Here is a 21,773-nt window from a genome sequence, read left to right as displayed (position 1 = left end):
TCCTCGCAGCTCACACTGCCACCAAACTTAGTGTCATCCGCAAATTTGGAGATACTGCATTTAATCCCCTCGTCCAAATCATTAATGTACAATGTAAACAGTTGGGGCCCCAGCACAGAACCTTGCGGTACCCCACTAGTCACTGCCTGCCATTCTGAAAAGTCCCCATTTACTCCTACTCTTTGCTTCCTGTCTGACAACCAGTTCTCAATCCATGTCAGCACACTACCCCCAATCCCATGTGCTTTAACTTTGCACATTAATCTCTTGTGTGGGACCTTGTCGAAAGCCTTGTGAAAGTCCAAATATACCACATCAACTGGTTCTCCCATGTCCACTCTACTGGAAACATCCTCAAAAAATTCCAGAAGATTTGTCAAGCATGATTTCCCTTTCACAAATCCATGCTGACTTGGACCTATCATATTACCTCTTTCCAAATGCGCTGCTATGACATCCTTAATAATTGATTCCATCATTTTACCCACTACCGATATCAGGCTGACCGGTCTATAATTCCCTGTTTTCTCTCTCCCTCCTTTTTTAAAAAGTGGGGTTACATTGGCTACCCTCCACTCCATAGGAACTGATCCAGAGTCAATGGAATGCTGGAAAATGACTGTCAATGCATCCACTATTTCCAAGGCCACCTCCTTAAGTACTCTGGGATGCAGTCCATCAGGCCCTGGGGATTTATCGGTCTTCAATCCCATCAATTTCCCCAACACAATTTCCCGACTAATAAGGATTTCCCTCAGTTCCTCCTCCTTACTAGACCCTCCGACCCCTTTTATATCCGGAAGGTTGTTTGTGTCCTCCTCAGTGAATACCGAACCAAAGTACTTGTTCAACTGGTCCGCCATTTCTTTGTTCCCCGTTATGACTTCCCCTGATTCTGACTGCAGGGGACCTACGTTTGTCTTTACTAACCTTTTTTTCTTTACATATCGATAGAAACTTTTGCAATCCGTCTTAATGTTCCCTGCAAGCTTCTTCTCGTACTCCATTTTCCCTGCCCTAATCAAACCCTTTGTCCTCCTCTGCTGAGTTCTAAATTTCTCCCAGTCCCCGGGTTCGCTGCTATTTCTGGCCAATTTGTATGCCACTTCCTTGGCTTTAATACTATCCCTGATTTCCCTTGATAGCCACGGTTGAGCCACCTTCCCTTTTTTATTTTTATGACAGACAGGAATGTACAATTGTTGTAGTTCATCCATGCGGTCTCTAAATGTCTGCCATTGCCCATCCACAGTCAACTCCTTAAGTATCATTCGCCAATCTATCCTAGCCAATTCACGCCTCATACCTTCAAAGTTACCCTTCTTTAAGTTCTGGACCATGGTCTCTGAATTAACTGTTTCATTCTCCATCCTAATGCAGAATTCCACCATATTATGGTCACTCTTCCCCAAGGGGCCTCGCACAACGAGATTGCTAATTAATCCTCTCTCATCCGGGAGGGCGCTGAGCACCTCGAGTTTCATCGCCTAGACCATGCAGAAATCAAGCGCAGGCAGCGGAAAGAGCGTGCGGCAATCCAGTTCCACCCTCCCTTTCCCTCAAAGACTATCTGTCCCACCTGTGACGGGGACTGTGGTTCTCGTATTGGACTGTTCAGCCACCTAATGACTGATTTGTAGAGTGGAAGCAAGACTTCCTAGATTCCGAGGGACTGCCTATGATGATGATGATGATGATATCTTATATGTTTCGCTATGATCATCTCTCATTCTTCTGAACTCCAATGAGCGAGTATAGGCCCAACCCACTCAATCTATCTTCATAAGTCAACCCCATCATCTCCGGAATCAACCTGGTGAGCCTTCTCTAAACAGCCTCCAATGCAAGTATATCCTTCCTTAAATACGGAAACCAAAATTGTACGCAGTACTCTTGATGTGGCCTCAACAATACCCTGTTCAGTTGGAGCAGTACTTCCCCTGCTTTTATAATCCAGTCCCCTTACAATAAAGGCCAACATTCCATTTGCCTTCCTGATTACTTGCTGTACCTGCATACAAACTTTTTGTCTTTCACGTACAAGGACCCCCAGGTCCCTCTGCACTGCAACAATTTGGAATTTTTCTCCATTTAAATTATAATTTGCTTTTCTATTTTTTCTGCCAAAGTGGATAACCTCACACTGTCCCACATTATACTGCATCTGCCAAATGTTTGTGCATTCATTTAGCCGGTCTGTATGCAGATTTTATGTGTCCTCCTCACAATTTGCTTTCCCACCCATCTTGGTATCATCAGCAAACTTGGCTACATTACATAGAAACATAGAAAATAGGTGCAGGAGTAGGCCATTCGGCCCTTCTAGCCTGCACCGCCATTCAATGAGTTCATGGCTGAACATGAAACTTCAGTACCCCATTCCTGCTTTCTCGCCATACCCCTTGATCCCCCTAGTAGTAAGGACCTTATCTAACTCCTTTTTGAATATATTTAGTGAATTGGTCTCAACAACTTTCTGTGGTAGAGAATTCCACAGGTTCACCACTCTCTGGGTGAAGAAGTTCCTCCGCATCTCGGTCCTAAATGGCTTACCCCTTATCCTTAGACTGTGACCTCTGGTTCTGGACTTCCCCAACATTGGGAACATTCTTCCTGCATCTAACCTGTCTAACCCCGTCAGAATTTTAAATGTTTCTATGAGGTCCCCTCTCATTCTTCTGAACTCCAGTGAATACAAGCCCAGTTGATCCAGTCTTTCTTGATAGGTCAGTCCCGCCATCCCGGGAATCAGTCTGGTGAACCTTCGCTGCACTCCCTCAATAGCAAGAATGTCCTTCCTCAGGTTAGGAGACCAAAACTGTACACAATACTCCAGGTGTGGCCTCACGGTCTCTTCATCCAAGTCATTAATATAGATTGTAAATAGTTGAGGACCCAGCACCGATCCCTGCGGCACCCCACTAGTCAATGTTTGCCAATTGAAAAATGACCCATTTATCCCACCTCTCTGTTTTCTGTTAGTTAGCCAATCCTCTATCCATGCTAATACATTACCCACAACCCCATGAACTTTTATCTTGTGCAGTAACCTTTTATGTGGCACCTTATCGAATGCCTTCAGATAATCCAAATACCCACATCCACTGGTTTCCCCTTTTCCACCCTGCTCGTTACATCTTCAAAGAACTCCAGCAAATTTGTCAAACATGATTTCCCTTTCAGAAAACCATATTGACTCAGCTTGATTGAATTATGCTTTTCCAAATGTCCCACTAATGATTCCTTAATAATGGACTCTAGCATTTTCCCAAATGACAAATGTTAGGCTGACTGATCAAAAGTTTCCTGCTTTCTGTCTGCCTCCTTTTTTTAAAGATTGTCAGGCTAACTGGCCTGTAATTATCTGTTTTCTCTCCCTCCCTTCTTGAATAGCAGGGTTACATTTGCTACCTCCAAATCCACTGGGATAGTTCTAAAATCTAGCGAATTTTGGAAGATCACAACCAATGCATCCACTATCTCTGCAGCCACCTCTTGTAGAACACCAGGATGCAGGCCATCAGATCCTGGAGATTTGTCAGCTTTTAGTCCCATTAGTTTCTCATATACTTTTTCCTCTACTGATATTAATTACTTTAAGATCCTCACTCTTATTACCCCTTAGTTCTCCACTATTTTTGGTATGCTGTTTACATCTTCTACTGTGAAGACAGATGCAAAATATTTGTTTAAAATCTCTGCCATTTCCTTAGTCCTCATTATAATTTCGCCTCTCAGCCTCAACGGGACTAACACTTACTTTTGCCACTATCTTCCTTTCTACATGCTTGAAAAAGCACTTGCGAATTCTTTTTAAATTTCTTGCGAGTTTAATCATATAAGCAATAAGAATAAAACTGGACGGACTAACTGGCTTCGACCTTGGCACCGGCTTCGAATATGACAGTGACACACCCAGCCCAGTCGACCCTGCAAAGTTCTCCTCACTAACGTCGAGGGACTGTGCCAAAATTGGGAGAGCCGTCCCACTGACGAGTCAAGCAACAGCCTGACATAGTCATACTTAAAATTTCATACCTTTCAGCCAATGTCCCAAACTCCTCCATCACTATCCCTGGGTACATTTTGTCCCACAGGGAGAACAGACCCACCAGATGTGGCGGCATAGTGGTATACAGTGGGGTTGGGTGTGGCCCTGGGAGTCCTCAACATTGACATAGAAACTAAGAAAATAGGTGCAGGAGTAGACCATTCGGCCCTTCGAGCCTGCACTGCTATTCAATATGATCATGGCTGATAATTTTTGCAACTTTAGTACCCCATTCCTGCTTTCTCGCCATACCACTTGATCCCTTTAGCCATAAGGGCCACATCTAACTCCCTTTTGAATATATCTAACCAACTGGCCTCAACAACTCTCTGCGGTAGAGAATTCCACAGGTTCACAATTCTCTGAGTGAAGAAGTTTCTCCTCATCTCGGTCCTAAATGGCTTACCCCTTTATCCTTAGACTGTGACCCCTGGTTCTGGACTTCCCCAACATCGGGAACATTCTTCCGACAGAGTCGACTGGGCTGTGTGTGTCGTTGATGATACTGAATGGTGGTGCAGGCTCGAAGGGCCGAATGGCCTACTCCTGCACCTATTTTCTATGTTTCTATGTCATATCCGAAGCCGGTGTCAAGGTCGAAGCCAAGTCCGTCCAGTTTTATTCTTCTCATTGCTTATATAAGTAAACTCGCAAGAAATATAAAAACAATTCGCCAGAGCTTTTTCGGGAACATCGGGAACATTCTTCCTGCATCGAACCTGTCCAATCCCATCAAAATTTTATGTTTCTATGAGATCCCCTCTCATCCTTCTAAATTCCAGTGAATATTAGCCGAGTTGATCCAGTCTTTCTTCATACGTCAGTCCTGCCATTCCAGGAATCAGTCTGGTGAACCTTCGCTGCACTCCCTCAACAACAAGAATGTCCTTCCTCAGATTAGGAGACCAAAACTGAACACAATATTCAAGGTGTGGCCTCACCAAGGCCCTGTACAACAGTAGTAAGACCTCCCTGCTCCTGTACACAAATCCAATCGCTATGAAGGCCAACATGCCATTTGCCTTCTACACTGCCTGCTGTACATGCACGCCAACTTTCAATGACTGATGTACCATGACACCCAGGTCTCGTTGCACCTCCCCTTTTCCTAATCTGTCACCATTCAGATAATATTCTGCCTTCCTGTTTTTGCCACCAAAGTGGATAACCTCACATTTATCTACATTATACTGCATTTGCCCATTCACCTAACCTGTCCAAGTCACTCTGCAACCTCTTACCATCCTCCTCACAGCTCACACTGCCACCCAGCTTAGTGGCATCTGCAAACTTGGAGATATTACATTCAATTCCTTCGTCTAAATCATTAATGTATATTGTAAATAGCTGGGGTCCCAGCACTGAAACTTGCAGTACCCCACTAGTCACAAAGCCTGCCATTCTGAAAAGGACCCGTTTATTCCTACTCTTTGCTTTCTGTCTGCCAACCAGTTCTCTATCCACGTCAATAACATTACCCACAATAGCACGTGCTTTAATTTTGCACACTAATCTCTTGCGTGGGACGTTGTCAAAAGCCTTTTGAAAGTCCAAATACACCACATCCACTGGTTCTCGCTTGTCCACTTTACGAGTTACATCCTCAAAAAATTCTAGAAGACCTGTCAAGCATGATTTCCCCTTCATAAATCCATGCTGACTTCGACCGATCCAGTCACTGCTTTTCAAATGCGCTGCTATTACATCTTTAATAATAGATTCCAACATTTTCCCCACTACCGATGTCAGGCTTACATAATTTCCTGTTTTCTCTCTCCCTCCTTTTTTGGGGTTACATTAAATTGGGGTTACATTAGCTACCGTCCAACCCATAGAAACTGATCCAGAGTCTATATAATGTTGGAAAATGACCACCAATGCATCCACTATTTCTAGGGCCACTTCCTTAAGTACTCTGGGATGCAGACGATCAGGCCCTGGGGAATATTCTGCCTTCAGTCCCATCAATTTTCCTAACACAATTTCCTGACCAATAAGGATTTCCTTCAGTTCCTCCTTCTAGCTAGACCCTCGGTCCCCTACTATTTCCGGAAGGTTATTAGTGTCATCCTTAGTGAAGTCAGAACCAAAGTATTTGTTCAATTGGTCTGCCATTTCTTGGTTCCCCATTATAAATTTACCTGATTCTGACTGCAAGGGACCTGCATTTGTCTTCACTAATCTTTTTCTCTTCACCTATCTACAGACGCTTTTGCAGTCAGTTTTTATGTTCCCTGCAAGCTTACTCTCAGACTCTATTTTCCCCCTCCTAATTAAACCCTTTGTCCTCCCTCTGCTGAATTTTAAATTTCTTCCAGTCCTCAGATTTGCTGCTTTTTCTGGCCAATTTATATGCATCTTACTTGGATTTAACGCTATCCCTAATTTCACTTGTTAACCACGGTTGAGCCACCTTTCTAGTTTTATTTTTACGGTAGACAGCGATGTACAAATGTTGAAGTTTATCCGTGTGATCTTTAAATGTCTGTCATTGCCTATCAACCGTAAACCCTTTAAGTATCTTTCGTCAGTCTATCCTAGCCAATTCACGTCTCATACCATCCAAGTGACCTTTCTTTAAGTTCAGGACCCTCGTCTCTGAATTAACTGTGTCACTCTCCATCTTAATGAAGAATCCTACCATATTATGGTCACTCTTCCCCAAGGGGCCTCGCACAAGATTGCTAGTTAATCCCCTCTCATTACACAACACCCAGTCTAGGATGGCCAGCAGTCGAGTTGGTTCCTCGACGTATTGGTCTCGAAAATCATCCCTTATACACTTCAGGAAATCCTCCTCCACTGTATTGCTACCAGTTTGGTTAGCCCAATCGAAATGAAGATTAAAACCACCCATGATAACTGCTGTACCTTTATTGCATGCATCCCTAATTTGATGCCATCCCCGAGCTCACTACTACTGTTTGATGGTTTGTACACAACTCCCACTAGCGTTTTCTGCACTTTGGTGTTCCGCAGCTCTACCCATACAGATTCCACATCATACAAACTAATGTCCTTCCTTACTGTTGCGCTAATCTCCTCTTTAACCTTTGACTCCGGACCCCATGAAGTCTCAAGGCTTCAGATCAAGTATGGGTGACAAAACCTGCTGCTGATTACTACCTACCACCCAACCTCAGCTGATGAATCAGTACTCCTCCTTGTTGAACACCACTTGAACTGAGGGCACAGAATGTACTTTGGGTGGGGGACTTCAATGCCCAACACCAAGAGTGGCTCGGTAGCACCATTACTGACCAAGTTGGCCGAGTCCTAAAGGAAGTAGCTGCCAGATTGGGTCTGCGGCAGGTGGTGAGAGAACCAACACGAGGGAAAAACATACTTGACCTTGTCCTCACCAATCTACCTGTCACAGATGCATCTGTCCATGACTGTATTGATAGCAGTGACCACCGCACAGTCCTTGTGGAGACAAAATCCCATCTTCACACGGAGGACACCCGCCATCGTGTTGAGAGTGCAAAAGACAAGGCTGAAGCGTTTGCAACCACCTTCAGCCAGAAGTGCCGAGTGGATGATTCATATTTGCGTCCTCCTGAGGTCCCAATTATCACAGAAGCCAGTCTTCAGCCAATTCGATGGGCCCGGTCAACATCCCAACTGTCGTGCTGAAGACTTGTGCTCCAGAATTAGCTGCACTTCTAGCCAAGCTCTTCCAGTACAGCTGCAACACTGGCACCTACCAGACAATGTGGAAAACAGCCCAGGTATGCCCAGTCCACAAAAAGGAGAAATCGAATCTGGTTAATTACCGCCCCATCAGTCTGCTCGCAATCAATCAAAGTGATGGAGGGTGTCGTCAACAGTGCTACTCACCAGCAACCTTCTCACCCTGCTCAGTTTGGGTTCAGACAGGACCACTCAGCTCCAGCCTTGGTCCAAACATGGACAAAAGAGCTGAATTCCAGAGACAAGGTGAGAGAAACTGTCCTTGACATCAAGGCAGCATTTGACAGAGTGTGCATCAAGCAGCATCAGTAAAATTGAAGTCAACGGAAGCATGGGGGAAAACTCTCCACTGGCTGGAGTCATGCCTAGCACAAAGGAAGATGGTTGTGGTTGTTAGAGGTCAATCATCTCAGCCCCAGGACATCACTACAGGAGTTCCTCATGGCCCAACCATCTTCAGCTGCTTCATCAATGACCTTCCCTCCATCAGAAGGTCAAAAGTGGGGATGTTCGCTAAGGATCGCACACCGTTCAGTTCCATTCGCAACTGCTCAGATAATGAAGCAGTCCATGCCCGCATGCAGCAAGACCTGGACGACATTCAGGATTAGGCTGATAAGTGGCAAGGAACATTCGCACTTCACTAGTGCCAGGCAATGATTATCTCCAACAAGCGAGAGTCTAACCACTGCCCCTTGACATTCAACGACATTACCATCAGCGAATCCCCCATCTCCTGATTCCCCAAAGCCTTTCCACCATCTACAAGACACAAGTCAGGAGTGTGATGGAATACTCTCCACTTGCCGAGATGAATACAGCTCCAACAACACAAGAAGCTCGACACTGTCCAGGACAAAGCAGCCCATTTGATGGCACCTCATCCACCACCTTAAACATTCACTCACTTCACCACCAGCACAACGTGGCTGCAGCGTGTACCTTCTACAAGATGCACTGCAGCAACTCGCCAAGGCTTCTTCCGCAGCACCTCCCAAACCCAAGACCTCTACCAACTAGAAGGACAAGGGCAGCAGGTGCACGGGAATACGATCACCTGAAAGTTCCCCTCCATGTCACACACCACCTTGACTTGGAAATATATCGCCATTCCTTCATCGTCGCTGGGAAAAATTCTATTTTCTCCCTTATCAATTTTTTGGTCATCCTTTGCTGGTTTCTAAACCAGCAAAGGGTACTTCATTCGCTGTCAAGCGCATTGAGATGTTCGGTGATCGTGAAAGGTGCTATATAAATGCAAGTCTATCTTCTTTTTTCTTTGGGTCAAAATCCGGAGGCTCCCTCCCCAACAGCACTGTGGGAATACCCTCACCACACGGACTGCAGCAGTTCAAAGCCGCAGCTTACCACTCACCTTCTCAAGGGCAATTAGCGATGGGCAATTAATGCTGGCCTTAACAAATTAAAAAAATTCTATTTCCTACCTTATCACTTGTTGGTCATCCTTTGCTGTTTTCTAAAGGTCTCCCAATCCCCAGGCTTCCTGCTATTCTTCGCAACATTATAATCCTCTTTTAATCGAAGACTATCCTTAATTTCTTTGGTTAGCCACGGATGGATCACTTTTCCTGTGGAGTTTTTATTTCTCAATGGAATTTATATTCGAGAAGTTTGGAATATTTCTTTCAATGTTCGTCGCTGCTTATCTACCGTCATAGCTTCTAATCTAATTTCCTAATCGACCTTAGCTAACTCGTCCCTCATACCAATGTAATTGGGTTTATTTAAGTTTAAGATTCTCATTTCCGACCCAAGTATTTCACACTCAAACACAATGTGAAATTTTTATCTTGTTATGATCACTCTTCCCTCAGAGAACCCTTTCTATAAGATGACTAATTAACCGTCTCATTACACAATACAAAATATAAAATAGCCCGCTCCCTGGTTGGTTCCATGACATATCATTCTTGGAAACTGTCTCGAATGCATTCCATGAACTCATCCTCCAAACTACCTGAGACAATTTGATTTGCCTAGTCTAAAGAAAAAAAAGACTTGCATTGATTTAGTGCCTTTCACGACCACCTGACGTCTCAAAGCACTTTACAATCAATCAAGTACTTTTCGAGTGTAGTCACTGTTGTAATGTGGGACACGCGGCAACCAATTTTGCGCACAGACTCCCACAAACAGCAATGCGATAATGACAAAATAATCTGTTTTTGTTTTGTTGATTGAGGGATAAATATTGGCCAGGACACAGGGGATAATGCCCCTGCTCTCCTTCAAAATAATGCCATGGGATCTTTTATGTTCCCGAGCGAACAGATGGGCTCAATAAAAACTGAAAGAAACCACGGGTAACTTATTTATACGTGCACAATGCCAGACGTTGACTAAGATTTTGGAGGTGTCCAAGGTAAGGGCAAATGATTCACCAAAATTTTCAATAGCAACAGAATCACCAGCTGAGTGGCCTTGCTGAAAATCTCATTCATGCTTAGAAGTTAGGTCATTATTTTTAAGACAATAATTTGAGTGTTTAGGGCAGGTTCCATGACTTGCATCAATTTTTTTGGAGGAAGTTGTTTTTTTCTGGCCGAAGTTAAAAAATGCCATTTTCCCCAAAAAATTTGCTCCAGAGTAAGTCAGTTAGATACGATTTTTTTTTAGGTCAGTTTGTTTTCCCCAAAAGGGGACGTTCCCAGACACTTACGCCAGTTTTGACCAGCAAAAACGTACTCCAAATCGACTTAGGTCAACGTATGTAGCCAGCTCTGAAAAACCTTGCGGGTAGTGAAGAAAAAGCAGCGCACATTCGGCAGACGTTAGGGGAGGGAAGGGAACTGGAGAGGACCTCAACAACCAAGCACCAAACATTGCAAGGAAAAGCTCAAACAATTAAAATACTAATAAAAATGAAGTAAATCCTACCGGAGAAATGCGAGCTGCTGGCCGCGATGTCATGGGGGCAGGGGGGCTTGCCAGAGACAAAGAGAGAGAGTACAAAACACACTTTCTTTCCTTCTCCCCCCGCCCCCACCAAACTCTCTCTCTCTCTCTCTCTCTCTCTCTCTCTCTCTCTCCCCCGCCACCACTCCCCCACAACCCATCAAAACTCTCAAGCACAACCAATAAATAAAAAATAAAACCGAAGTCCAATCTCGCCCGGGAACTCAGTGGGCCGGCCAGCCGGTGCAGGAGGCCACTAGGCCGGGGATAGGGTGCGGCGAGATCGGGGCGTCCCTTTGGCCAGGGATCGGGGTTGCGAGCATCGGGTCCTACTCACAGCCCGCAGGACACACTGGGAGGGCAGGAGCATGCGAGCAGGCTTCACTCCGCAAGCGCACGGGTGCTGGCACTGTTTTCAGCGCTGGCCTGTTGCTCCGCCTCCCATTTCAGAATGCACGCCACACCGGGACTTCGGGGACTCGGAAGAGCGGCCAGGATGGGGCCCCTTTTGTCTGGCGCCCTTTCCAGCACGCAAAGTCGGCGCACTATAAAAAGGGTTGGGCAAAGTTGGGCCCCGTAAGTTCAGACAGTACCAAAGCAGGGACAGCAAGAGTACTCGGCGTGATCACTTTCCTTCGGCATAAAACGAATACAAGCAAATTTTCAAGAACAAAGATTAAAAGATTGAAACGACAGCAGAGGGCAGGAATAGGTTTGGAAATGCATTCGACATCAATGGGAGTAAAACCATCAGGAACAACGGTCTTATTAGAGTCTGGAACTGAATTTCAAAGCATGACCTTGGTAGAGATAAAACATGATGCCAGTCACAACGAGAGGACAGCATGGAGCAGTGAGGTCTACCCTTTTGACGGGCAACAGTACAGTTGGAGGAGAAAAGTATAGCTTTCTTTTTGGTAGAGTAAAGAATTGTACAGGTTGAACCGCCCTTATCCGGCACCCTCGGGATCTGGCCTGTGCCGGATGAGGGATTTTGCTGGATGAGGGGACGTCATCGGCCCGAGGGGGAGGGGGGGGGGGTGCTCAGCCGCCCCAGTGGGCCCCGAGGTGTTCTAGGTTGAGGGGGCTTCTGCTACTGATCACTTTCTTTCCAGTAAGTAGATTGATTTTCTGTTTAGGTCAATGATTTAATTAAATCATAAAGGAAAGCTATCACTGTTGTGCCTAAAAAGGGAATGGGAAATCTGAGGAGGGGGCGCAAAAGAGTGGGTCAGAGTTCTGCACATGCGCCACCCGGCGGCCGGGAATGGTGCCGGACAAGGGGTGGTGCTGGATAAGGGAGTCCCGGATAAGGGAGGTTCAACCCGTACCATCATGACAGAAGAGTAATGGGAAAGGAGGAATTGTATTACTTTTGAAACACAGCTTTAGAAAAGGAGTGAGAGAGATATTAACATAGCCACTGATACCTTTCAAAAAAATTATCTTAAGATGTTTCAAATCAAGATGCCACCTGGAAGAAGCAGATTTTTAAATTTATATTTTTAAAATCAGAGCAGACATTCCATACCCAATCCGTACAGATCTGACAGGAGGTGGAGAGATATAAAACTCTCCACATCAGTTAAAACATCCGTTACTTTACAAGCACAGACCGAGGGATCAGAAGAGTAAAAGCAGCAACTAACAGGGAAAGCAAAAAAAGTCTTAAAAACCGTCCCGGTTGGCTGATTTATCGTTCCAAACATGGGACTGGTTTACAGAGCACAATTTGTCGCAGGATATTCTGAAAGTGGCAAATATTTGAGATACGGAGATTATGCCACAATCACAACTGCACACTTCGACATATATCATAGTGCGTGGGATGAAGATTCATTTTGTTTTATTCCAACACGATTATCAAAATACTTACACTGGCAATACATGGTTCAATTGTTTGAGCAGTTCTCTTCAGGAGCACTTTAGCTAAATCATAAGCTTGCTTGTTCATGTTCTGAAATCAAAAATTAGTAAACATCTTTATGTACATGTTTATCATAGTGGATGTACAATACTCACGTGTAATCATACAAAATGTGTGCATTTCCTAATATCAATTACTGTAAATCTATAAAACACAGTAATGCTTTTGTATATGATGACTGCAATGCAAAAGTTGGATCAATATTTACCTTTTCACACACAATACCTTCACAAACTGTCACATTTTTCATTCCATGCCCGCTGGCCAAACACTCTATCCAAATCAGAGTTACCCCTACAGCTCAGTGCATTTATACAGTCAGCAGCTGAGCCACACATACCAGGGTGATTAATAGGTTCAATCTCTGGTGTGTGCTGAGATAGCTGATCTCAACTTGAGCTGTGGTCGGGACATGTTGACCTCTGGGTAAGTCGGTCAGAGTTCTCACTCCTGATCGCTTTTTTATTCTTGACGAAAATCAGGTGAAAACAGGATTAGACTCATTGCGATAACAATATAAAGCAGGTGAACTCCAGGTTACTGTTAGGTAACAAAAATTTGGATTTCATGTGTTCTGAGAGATGCAGGAGGAAGCAATGTTAATTAGAGCCCTCCAATGGACCATTGGATATCAGCAAAACACTACGCAAGAAAAATGGGAAAAGCAGTACTGGTAAATCTTGGGCCTCTCCTTCAACAATGCTACCCTAATTCTATTTAAAATGTTATACGAGATGTCACAGTGATCCTTACTTAGACAGAATCCTCATATAAAATTTTATCCGGATCGGGGCCAAGGGCTAGACTTTCCACTTTGCTGGCTATCGCCCAAAAAATGGGCGATGCTCCAGCGATGGTCGATGTGTCAGCCTTACCGATCGCTGGAACATCGCCCATTTTTTGGATTGCGATTTTCCACTCGGCGATAGGCCAGCGATGTGAAATCGGCGATGCAAAAGGTCAGCGATGTAACATGCGCCCAGCGAGCAGCCAGCGATGTGGAAGGCAAAAGCTTTCCTACCAATGGTCTTCTGCGCATACAATTTTTTTTTTGGTGATTGGTTTTCCCACGTTTCGGGAGATCAGGGGTCATCCATACATGCGCAAAAGGCAAAGGGAGGGGCAGAGAGAGAGAGAGAGAGAGAGAGAGAGAGAGAGAGAGAGAGAGAGAGAGAGAGAGGAGAGAGAAGGAGAGCAGTGAATTAGAGGAGAGAGAAAAGAGATTTTTACAGATTAGAGAGAAGAGAGATTTGTACCGATCAGAGAAAATATGTCCGAATGTGAGCATGATGTCGGGGGGGTGCCAGGAGCGCTGGAACAGTTTAGTAGCTGTGACAAGAGTAAGTAGCATTTTATATTGTACTGATGCAAATTGCAATTATATTACATAAACTCCGTGTTAAGATCCGGACAGGGCTCTGAACCCGTGCCGTTTTTAAGTCTTCTGGCTGCTGTAATATAGAGATATATCGAGGTGTCAAGCTGCAGCTCCTAAACAACCATGCATGATCCTATTTGCACATAACATTTTAAACTGTTGCGGTTCCATGATATTACCTAGTCAATGAGCTTATGCTATGCTCTTTTCTCGTTTGCAAAAGATGATATCTAACAACCGCGCAGAGCAGAGGCACACTGGAGGGGGCTCTGCTCAGGTACAGCCGCTGACGGACCTCGAGGAGCATGCAGCCGCGCTGGTGGGCCATGAAAGCCGTTTGGCCATCACCCGCGGTCTGGCGGAGTCCAGCTATGCGTCTCGTTAATCTGTCAAACAGTTTTAAAAAGTAATGTAACGTCCTGTAATTATAATGCAATATACAAATGATGTCATGCATACAGCCTTTGTGCATAAGAAGCAATAAGAGCAGGGGATGCAGCCACTACTGCTTTCTGGGGTAGTGAAATCCATGAATTGATCTCGTTCGTGTGTAATGCTCTAATAAGCTCTGTAATAAGCTCAAATGTGCTTTTAAGGTCAACCTGAGACACTCGTCGAGGTGGCACCTGCACCTGGTGAGGAGTAACAGGAGGAGGAGGAGGAGCACGACACCACCACTGAACCCGAGGAGGAGCAGCAGCAGCCACTTTTGGAGGGGGATGAACCTGCGGTCATCTCAATCGAGATGGAAGAGGTACCGAGACCAAACGGCATGCAGCCGGCAACGCCAAGGCGCATTATATTGCGCACGCCAACCCTACGGAGGCAAGGTCAGCAATCACTTCCCACGGACGATCAGTTGGTGGGGGGGGGGGGGGGGAGGGGCTTGATCTCCATGTGCTCGGAGTCGGTCGCAATAGGTCACAAGCTTCTTCAGGGGTTTACTCAGTTTGCGCATGACTTTTCACAGGTTTGCTGTGCAAGTCGAGCTACTGGAGGTAGCACGGCAGACCCTGGAAGGGATGCGCGAGCAGACCGCCACAATCAATGCCCTTCGGCATGCACCCCAAGGTGTCGTGTTGTGTCGGTGTATCACCCCAAGCACTCAAGCGAGTATGGAGGAACCACTTTCTCCTGATTCCGAAGACGAACCGCCAGCTTTGTCTTTCACTCCAATACCCCCAGCACGGCAGGAAGTCTTTCCATTGCCCGCTGCATGCCAGCTTCGTCTCGGTCTCCGGGGACCATAATGGACGGGTGGGCCTAAGATACGGGGGGGGGGGCGGCGGTTCTGGAGGGAAACGTGGCCACAGGCCCAGGTTTTGGGGGGGGGGGGGGGGGTTTGCTATGTTATCTTAAATTCTGTCACTGTTAATGTTAAATTCTGTTATTGTTAATGTTCGTTTATAGTTTGGAATGGGGGGGGGCGGGGGGATGTTCATGAAAAAAAATTCAAAATTCTTTAAAGTAAAATATGTTTTTATTGAATTTAACAATTGTTGTGCATTGTCTTATAATAACATAAGTTTAGTTAAGTTAAGCATTAATGCAACTGTTGTACAACAATGGCCAGGGCAGTGCAGGCAAAGCTAAAACGTAACGCAACGCAAATGCAACTTGTGTTTAACCATAACTGTCCCCAATGTAAGTTCATGCAAAGTGTTCATTTATGAGCTGCTAACACAACAGCTTTGCAGCCGCATAACTCCTGTGGAGTATCGCTGGTTTTCTGGGAGGGGGGGGGCGGGGAGAACCATGGCTTCATCGCCAGGCTGATTGTCCTCCCCAAGCTTCTCGCCAGCCTCCTCCTCCTCCGTCTCCCCTTCCTCTGGAGGTGAACCTGCAGCCCCATCTGGCATTTGTTGTCCTCTCCTAATAGCTTGGTTATGCAACAGGCAACACACCACAATAAACTCAACGACCTGGTCAGGGTGGTACAGTAGGCTGCCACCAGCGTGGTCCAGGCATTTGAAGCGCTGCTTTAGGACTACAATTGTCTTTTCGACGATGTTGTATGTAGCTATGTGGCTTTCGTTGTAACGCTTCTCGGCTTCAGTGATTACGCAGTAGGGTTATCAGCCAGCTGGCAAGGCCATAACCTTCATCCCCCCAGCATCCAACCATGACCTTCTGGCTGATTGACAAACAGGTCAGGGAGAGCACTCTCATGCAGGATGTGCGCAGCATGGATGCTGCCAGGAAATGTAGCATTTACTGTCATGATGATTTGGTTGTGGTCAACAACGAACTGCATATTCAGGGAATAAAATCCCTTTGTGTTACGAAACATCTCCAGGTTCTGTATAGGTGATTTCAGGGCGATGTGCGTGCAGTCTATTGCTCCCTGCACTTTGGGGAAGTTTGCTATTCTCAAGAAACCCAAAGCTCTCCCGGTCTGTGCCTCCCTGGCCATAGGTAAATTTATAAAGTCCATCCTGCGAGCGTAAAGGGCTTCAGTTACCTGTTAAATGCAGCAGTGTGCAGCATACTGAGAGATACTACAGATGTCGCCAGCTGAAGCCTGAAAGCATCCAGATGTGTAGAAGGATAGTGCCGCAGTAACCTTTACCTCAACGGCTAGTGCAATTCTGATGGTGCTGGAAGGCTGCAGATTCCCCCTGATGAGCTGGCATATCTCATCAATGACCTCCTTCCAGAAGCGCAGCCTCCTAAGACACGCATTTTCAGACAAGTGAAGGTAAGATTGCTTTTCCATGTATGCTCGGCTCCTCTGTCTCCGCATTACTCTGCCACCTCTTCGATCGATCTTTTCAGAAACCAGCGTGTGAGCAGTTCCGAGTAATGGCAGAGAAGCCATAGGCCTCATCACTATCAATATTATTTTCACTTGCTAAAATTGCACTTTTTAAGTAAAAAAATAATGCCTAATCTACTAAGCTATTTGTATAATTAAATATAAGTATAAATGTGAGTGGCTCTATCTGTAAAAGACCCTTAAATAACTCAATATATAAGCTCGAGTTTTTTAGCTGCCTCCTCCCCTCCTCCGAAATTCAAAATGGCGTCCATAGTGCCCAATTCTGTGAGGAAGGCCCGGGAAAAGCAACTATTCTCCAGCCATGTTCTCGGCGAGCGATCAGCCCGGTGATGTGCCGAAAGTTCCACTTGCCGATGTGCAGGCGATCACCTCAGCGATGTGAGCGGAAACTTGGGCAGTTAATTTTCCGGTGATGTTCCAGCCTAAATTTCCACTTTTTGGTCAAAATGGGCCATAGCAGGCAGTTTTGGGAGATATATGGGCGATGTGAAGTGGAAAGTCAAGCCCCAACTCTCCCCATATGCTTCCATTCATAAGTTGATTCAAAAAACATGATTTCTGAACATTTAAAGCAATATTTATTTTACAAGTCGAGTAAAATTTTCTCTCGACTGATGCAAGCCCTCCTGATACAGAAACACATCAGAACAGACCCTCACCTCGAGCACAAGACCCTTAAAATATGCAACATTGAGATTTTTTTCGAAAGTTGGGAGATCTGTGCTGGATCAGTCAAGGGACAGTGTTTGACAGGTAACTGGTGGCCTATTCTATAGAGCTGGAGCATTAATCAATAAACTGTCTGTGATGGAGCGAAGGCAAGGGACACTGAGCTTCTATAGATTTACTAAATACTTTCCAGTTTTACGAAATACTTTTATCTTAAAAAGTGCTATTAGGAAAAAATAAAAATTAACACGATAGCCTATAAATGCGTAAACTAATACAGCAGTGGGAGGAGAAAAGCAAGAGTAGAATACAGAGTTTGAAAGGGAAACTGAGGTTTTGGGTATAGGGAATAAGAAGGTAGAAAAGACGTTGACAGGACGCACTAGTTTAAAAATAATCAAGATGTGGTGAAGCTAATAAAAAAGGAAACATTACCAAACTAACTGAATCCAAATTGAAATGTATGTATTTATATGGAATTCAAAAAACAATATTGGAAATATTGGAGTCTTCGACAAACATTTAGGTGCAACTGAAATGTGGCTGGAGCTGAGTCAGGGCTGGTGATAACACACACCTAGAGTACAAAAGTTACAGGAGGAATTGGAAAGAGAGGGAGGTGGGGTAGTGGTATTAAACAAACAGAATGTGTACTAAAGGACAAGGATTGAAACAGAGAGATAGCGTAAACAGAATCCCTTTGAACTGAGTTGAGGAACAGCATGGGATTGGTCACATTCTCGACAATATATGATACGGCAAACAATGGGAAGGAAATTAAGGCTGAAATTTATAGACAAATTAAAAGGAAGTGTATCAATAATTATATTTGTAGATTTTAGTTATCCAAAAATAATCTGGGATGAGGAAAACCTTTATGGTGGAAAAGGTGGAGAGTTATTGCATTCTAAGTCAACATGCAACTACTTCAACAGAGGAAGGAAGCACTGCTTGATCAGGTTCTGGGTACTAAAGCAGAGCTAGTTGGCATTCTAAAAATAAAAAAATTGGAAACATTGAGTGATAATACATTATATTCAATGCAACACTAGAAAAAGAATCGAGAATACAGGTAACAGAGTGGAAAAAAGGAGATTATAACATGAAAATAAACTTTTTTTTACATTAAATGAAAACAAAAATGTCAAAAAGAACCATGGGTCAGCAATAGCATTATTGAAACAGTATATAAAAAGGGAACAAATTAGGTATATTCTAGTAAAGAGAAAAAGTGCATTGAAGGCTGGGATTCCATGGATGAATACAACAGCAACTTGTATTTATATAGCGCCTTTAACGTAATAAAACATCCCGAGGTGCTTCCCATGAGTGTTATGAGAGTAGAATACAGAGTTTGAAAGGGAAACTGAGGTTTTGATGTACAGGGAATAAGAAGGTAGCAAAATTGAAAGACGTCAACAGGACGCACTCCTGTCATAATTGTTAGAATAGAGCATGACGATCAAATTTTTAATTTCTAAAAGCATTTAGTGCTTAAAGGGCATGTAAGAAAAATGAAATCCATCAACAATTTGTATTTGTATAGCACCTTTTACATAGTAAAATGTCCCAAATGCCTTCACAGGAGTGTTATCAAAAACAAAATTTGACACCGAGTCACATAAGGAGGTAATACGGCAGATGACCAAAAGCTTGGTCAAAGAGGTAGGTTTTAACAAGCGTCTTAAAGGAGGAAAGGGAGACGGAGAGGTTTAAGGAGAGAATTCCAGAGCTAAGGGCCTTGGCAGCAGAAGGCACGGCCGCCAATGGCACAGCCACCAATGGCTGAGCGACTAAAATCGGGGATGCACAGGAGGCCAGAAATGGAGGAGCGCAGATATCTGAGGATTGTGAGCCTAAAGGAGGTTACACAGAGAGGGAGAGGCGAGGCTACAGAGGGATTTGAAAACAAATATGAGAATTTTAAAATCAAGACGTTGCTTAAACCAATGTAGCCATGACAAAAATAACTATAGGAAAGCTGCAAAGGGAATTACAAGGGATGAGATAGAATATTACAACAAAAAGATTACTGAAAAATAAAGGCCAATAAAAATGCTTTCTGTAGCATTAGTGATGAGAGGGAGTCACGGTGTGGGTATCATCATCATCATTATCATAGGCAGTCCCTCGAAAGAGAGGAACACGTGCTTCCACTCCAAAAAGGAGTTCTCAGGTGACTGTATGGGCCAATATGGAAATTACAGTCTCTGTCACAGGTGGGACAAACAGTCGTTGAAGGAAAGGGAGGATGGGGAATCTGGTTTGCTGCACGCTCCTTCCACTGCCTGTGCTTGTTTTCTGCATGCTCTCGGCGGCGAGTCTCGAGGTGTTCAGCGCCCTCCCACGTGCTCTTCCTCCACATCATCTGCATGCCTGACACGAGATTCCCAAAGCAAGCGCTCTGTTCCGAACTCCTACATGGCAGGCGAGCCCCAGGTGGGCAGAGGAAACGTTTCAAGGACACCCTCAAAGCCTTCTTGGTATGGGTATACCACCAAGATGAAGGAGGCAAGCTTGTCGTGGAGAGTGAGAGAATAGCAGAAGAGGTTGATGCTTGGATTGTGAAACCACATGAAGGTAGGCAGAAAGGTTAGTGGGTGTTACTGTTCAGAGAGAATTAATATTGAAGAAGTTATTCAAATTTCAGGTAGCCAAATTATAGGGATCTGATGATTTACAGAAGATCTGACTATAATTTTCCAAATGTCTGTGCAAAGGAAAACTGTGCTAGAGAACGAGAATCATCGGTCCCTAGTTTCCACATGATTTGCTCCTGATTTTTTTTTAGGAGCAATTGGTGTAGAACGGAGTATCTTAGAAATCGGAATTCTCGTCATTTAGTTTGCTCCAGTTCTAGTCAGTTAGAACAGTTTCACTTTGGAACAGAATGTTTTTTTCAAAAGGGGGCATGTCCGGCCACTTACGCCTGATTTCAAAGTTTCGTGAGTGAAAACTTACTCCAAACTAACTTAGAATGGAGTAAGTGAAGATTTTTGTACGCTCGAAAAAACCTTGTCTACACTTTAGAAAATCAGGCGTAGGTTACAAATCAGGCGTAGGGAATGGTGGGTGGGGCGTTTAAAGGGAAGTTTACAAACATTAAACACTTCACTTTTACAAATAAAGAGCCATCATCAATAATAAATGATAAATACATCAATAAATCAACCAAAAAAAATTAATAAGAAATAAAAAAATTTTAAATCAGTAAAACATTTTCTACTTACCGACTGCAGCACCGGGAGCCCTCCAACAGCATGCTGGGATGCCCCCCTCAGTGTGTCTCTGTCAGTGTCTTTATCTCTCTGTCTGTCTGTGTGTCTCTCATTCTCTGTCTGTCAGTGTCTGTGTTTCTGAGAGGGGGGGAGCAGAGGGAGAGGGGGGGGGGGGGGAGGAGCAGAGGGAGAATGGGAGGGGAGCAGAGGGAGAGAGGGGGGGAGCAGAGGGAGAGAGGGGGGAGCAGAAGGAGAGAGGTGGGGAGCAGAGGGTGGGGAGCAGAGGGAGAGAGGGGGGGGGGAGCAGGGGGAGAGAGGGATGGGGGAGAAGGGGGAGAGAGGGATGGGGGAGAAGGGGGAGAGAGGGATGGGGGAGAAGGGGGAGAGAGGGATGGGGGAGAAGGGGGAGAGAGGGATGGGGGAGAAGGGGGAGAGAGGGATGGGGGAGAAGGGGGAGAGGGGGATGGGGGAGAAGGGGGAGAGGGGGATGGGGGAGAAGGGGGAGAGGGGGATGGGGGAGAAGGGGGAGAGAGGGATGGGGGAGAAGGGGGAGGGATGGGGGGAGAAGGGAAAGGAGATGGGGGGAGAGGGGAAAGGGGATGGGGGGAGAGGGGAAAGGGGATGGGGGAAAGGAGATGGGGGAGTGGGGAAAGGAGATGGGGGAGTGGGGAAAGGAGATGGGGGGAGTGGGGAAAGGAGATGGGGGGAGTGGGGAAAGGAGATGGGGGGAGTGGGGAAAGGAGATGGGGGGAGTGGGGAAAGGAGATGGGGGGAGTGGGGAAAGGAGATGGGGGGAGTGGGGAAAGGAGATGGGGGGAGTGGGGAAAGGAGATGGGGGGAGTGGGGAAAGGAGATGGGGGGAGTGGGGAAAGGAGATGGGGGGAGTGGGGAAAGGAGATGGGGGGAGTGGGGAAAGGGGGGAAAGGAGATGGGGGGAGTGGGGAAAGGAGATGGGGGGAGTGGGGAAAGGAGATGGGGGGTGGGGAAAGGAGATGGGGGTGGGGAAAGGAGATGGGGGTGGGGAAAGGAGAGGGGGGTGGGGAAAGGAGAGGGGGGTGGGGAAAGGAGAGGGGGTGGGGAAAGGAGGGGGGTGGAAGGAGAAAGGAGATGGGGGGGGGGAGGAGAAAGGAGATGGGGGGGGG

The 21,773-nt window shown here is 45.5% G+C and overlaps 1 protein-coding gene across 1 annotated transcript in view; it reads right to left on the bottom strand.

Annotated features, from left to right (window-relative positions):
• The window catches only part of pds5a (PDS5 cohesin associated factor A), a 271,909-nt gene that overhangs the window by 196,235 nt on the left and 53,901 nt on the right, over positions 1-21,773 (bottom strand). Inside the window, exon 4 of the mRNA XM_070860770.1 lies at positions 12,537-12,617. Within this exon, the coding sequence (XP_070716871.1) occupies positions 12,537-12,617 (81 nt within the window). The remainder of the gene's footprint in view (positions 1-12,536; positions 12,618-21,773) is intronic.

Source organism: Pristiophorus japonicus, chromosome 2 (assembly GCF_044704955.1).
Source record: "Pristiophorus japonicus isolate sPriJap1 chromosome 2, sPriJap1.hap1, whole genome shotgun sequence".
NCBI lineage: Eukaryota > Metazoa > Chordata > Chondrichthyes > Pristiophoridae > Pristiophorus > Pristiophorus japonicus.
This window is presented reverse-complemented; position numbering and strand designations above follow the sequence as displayed.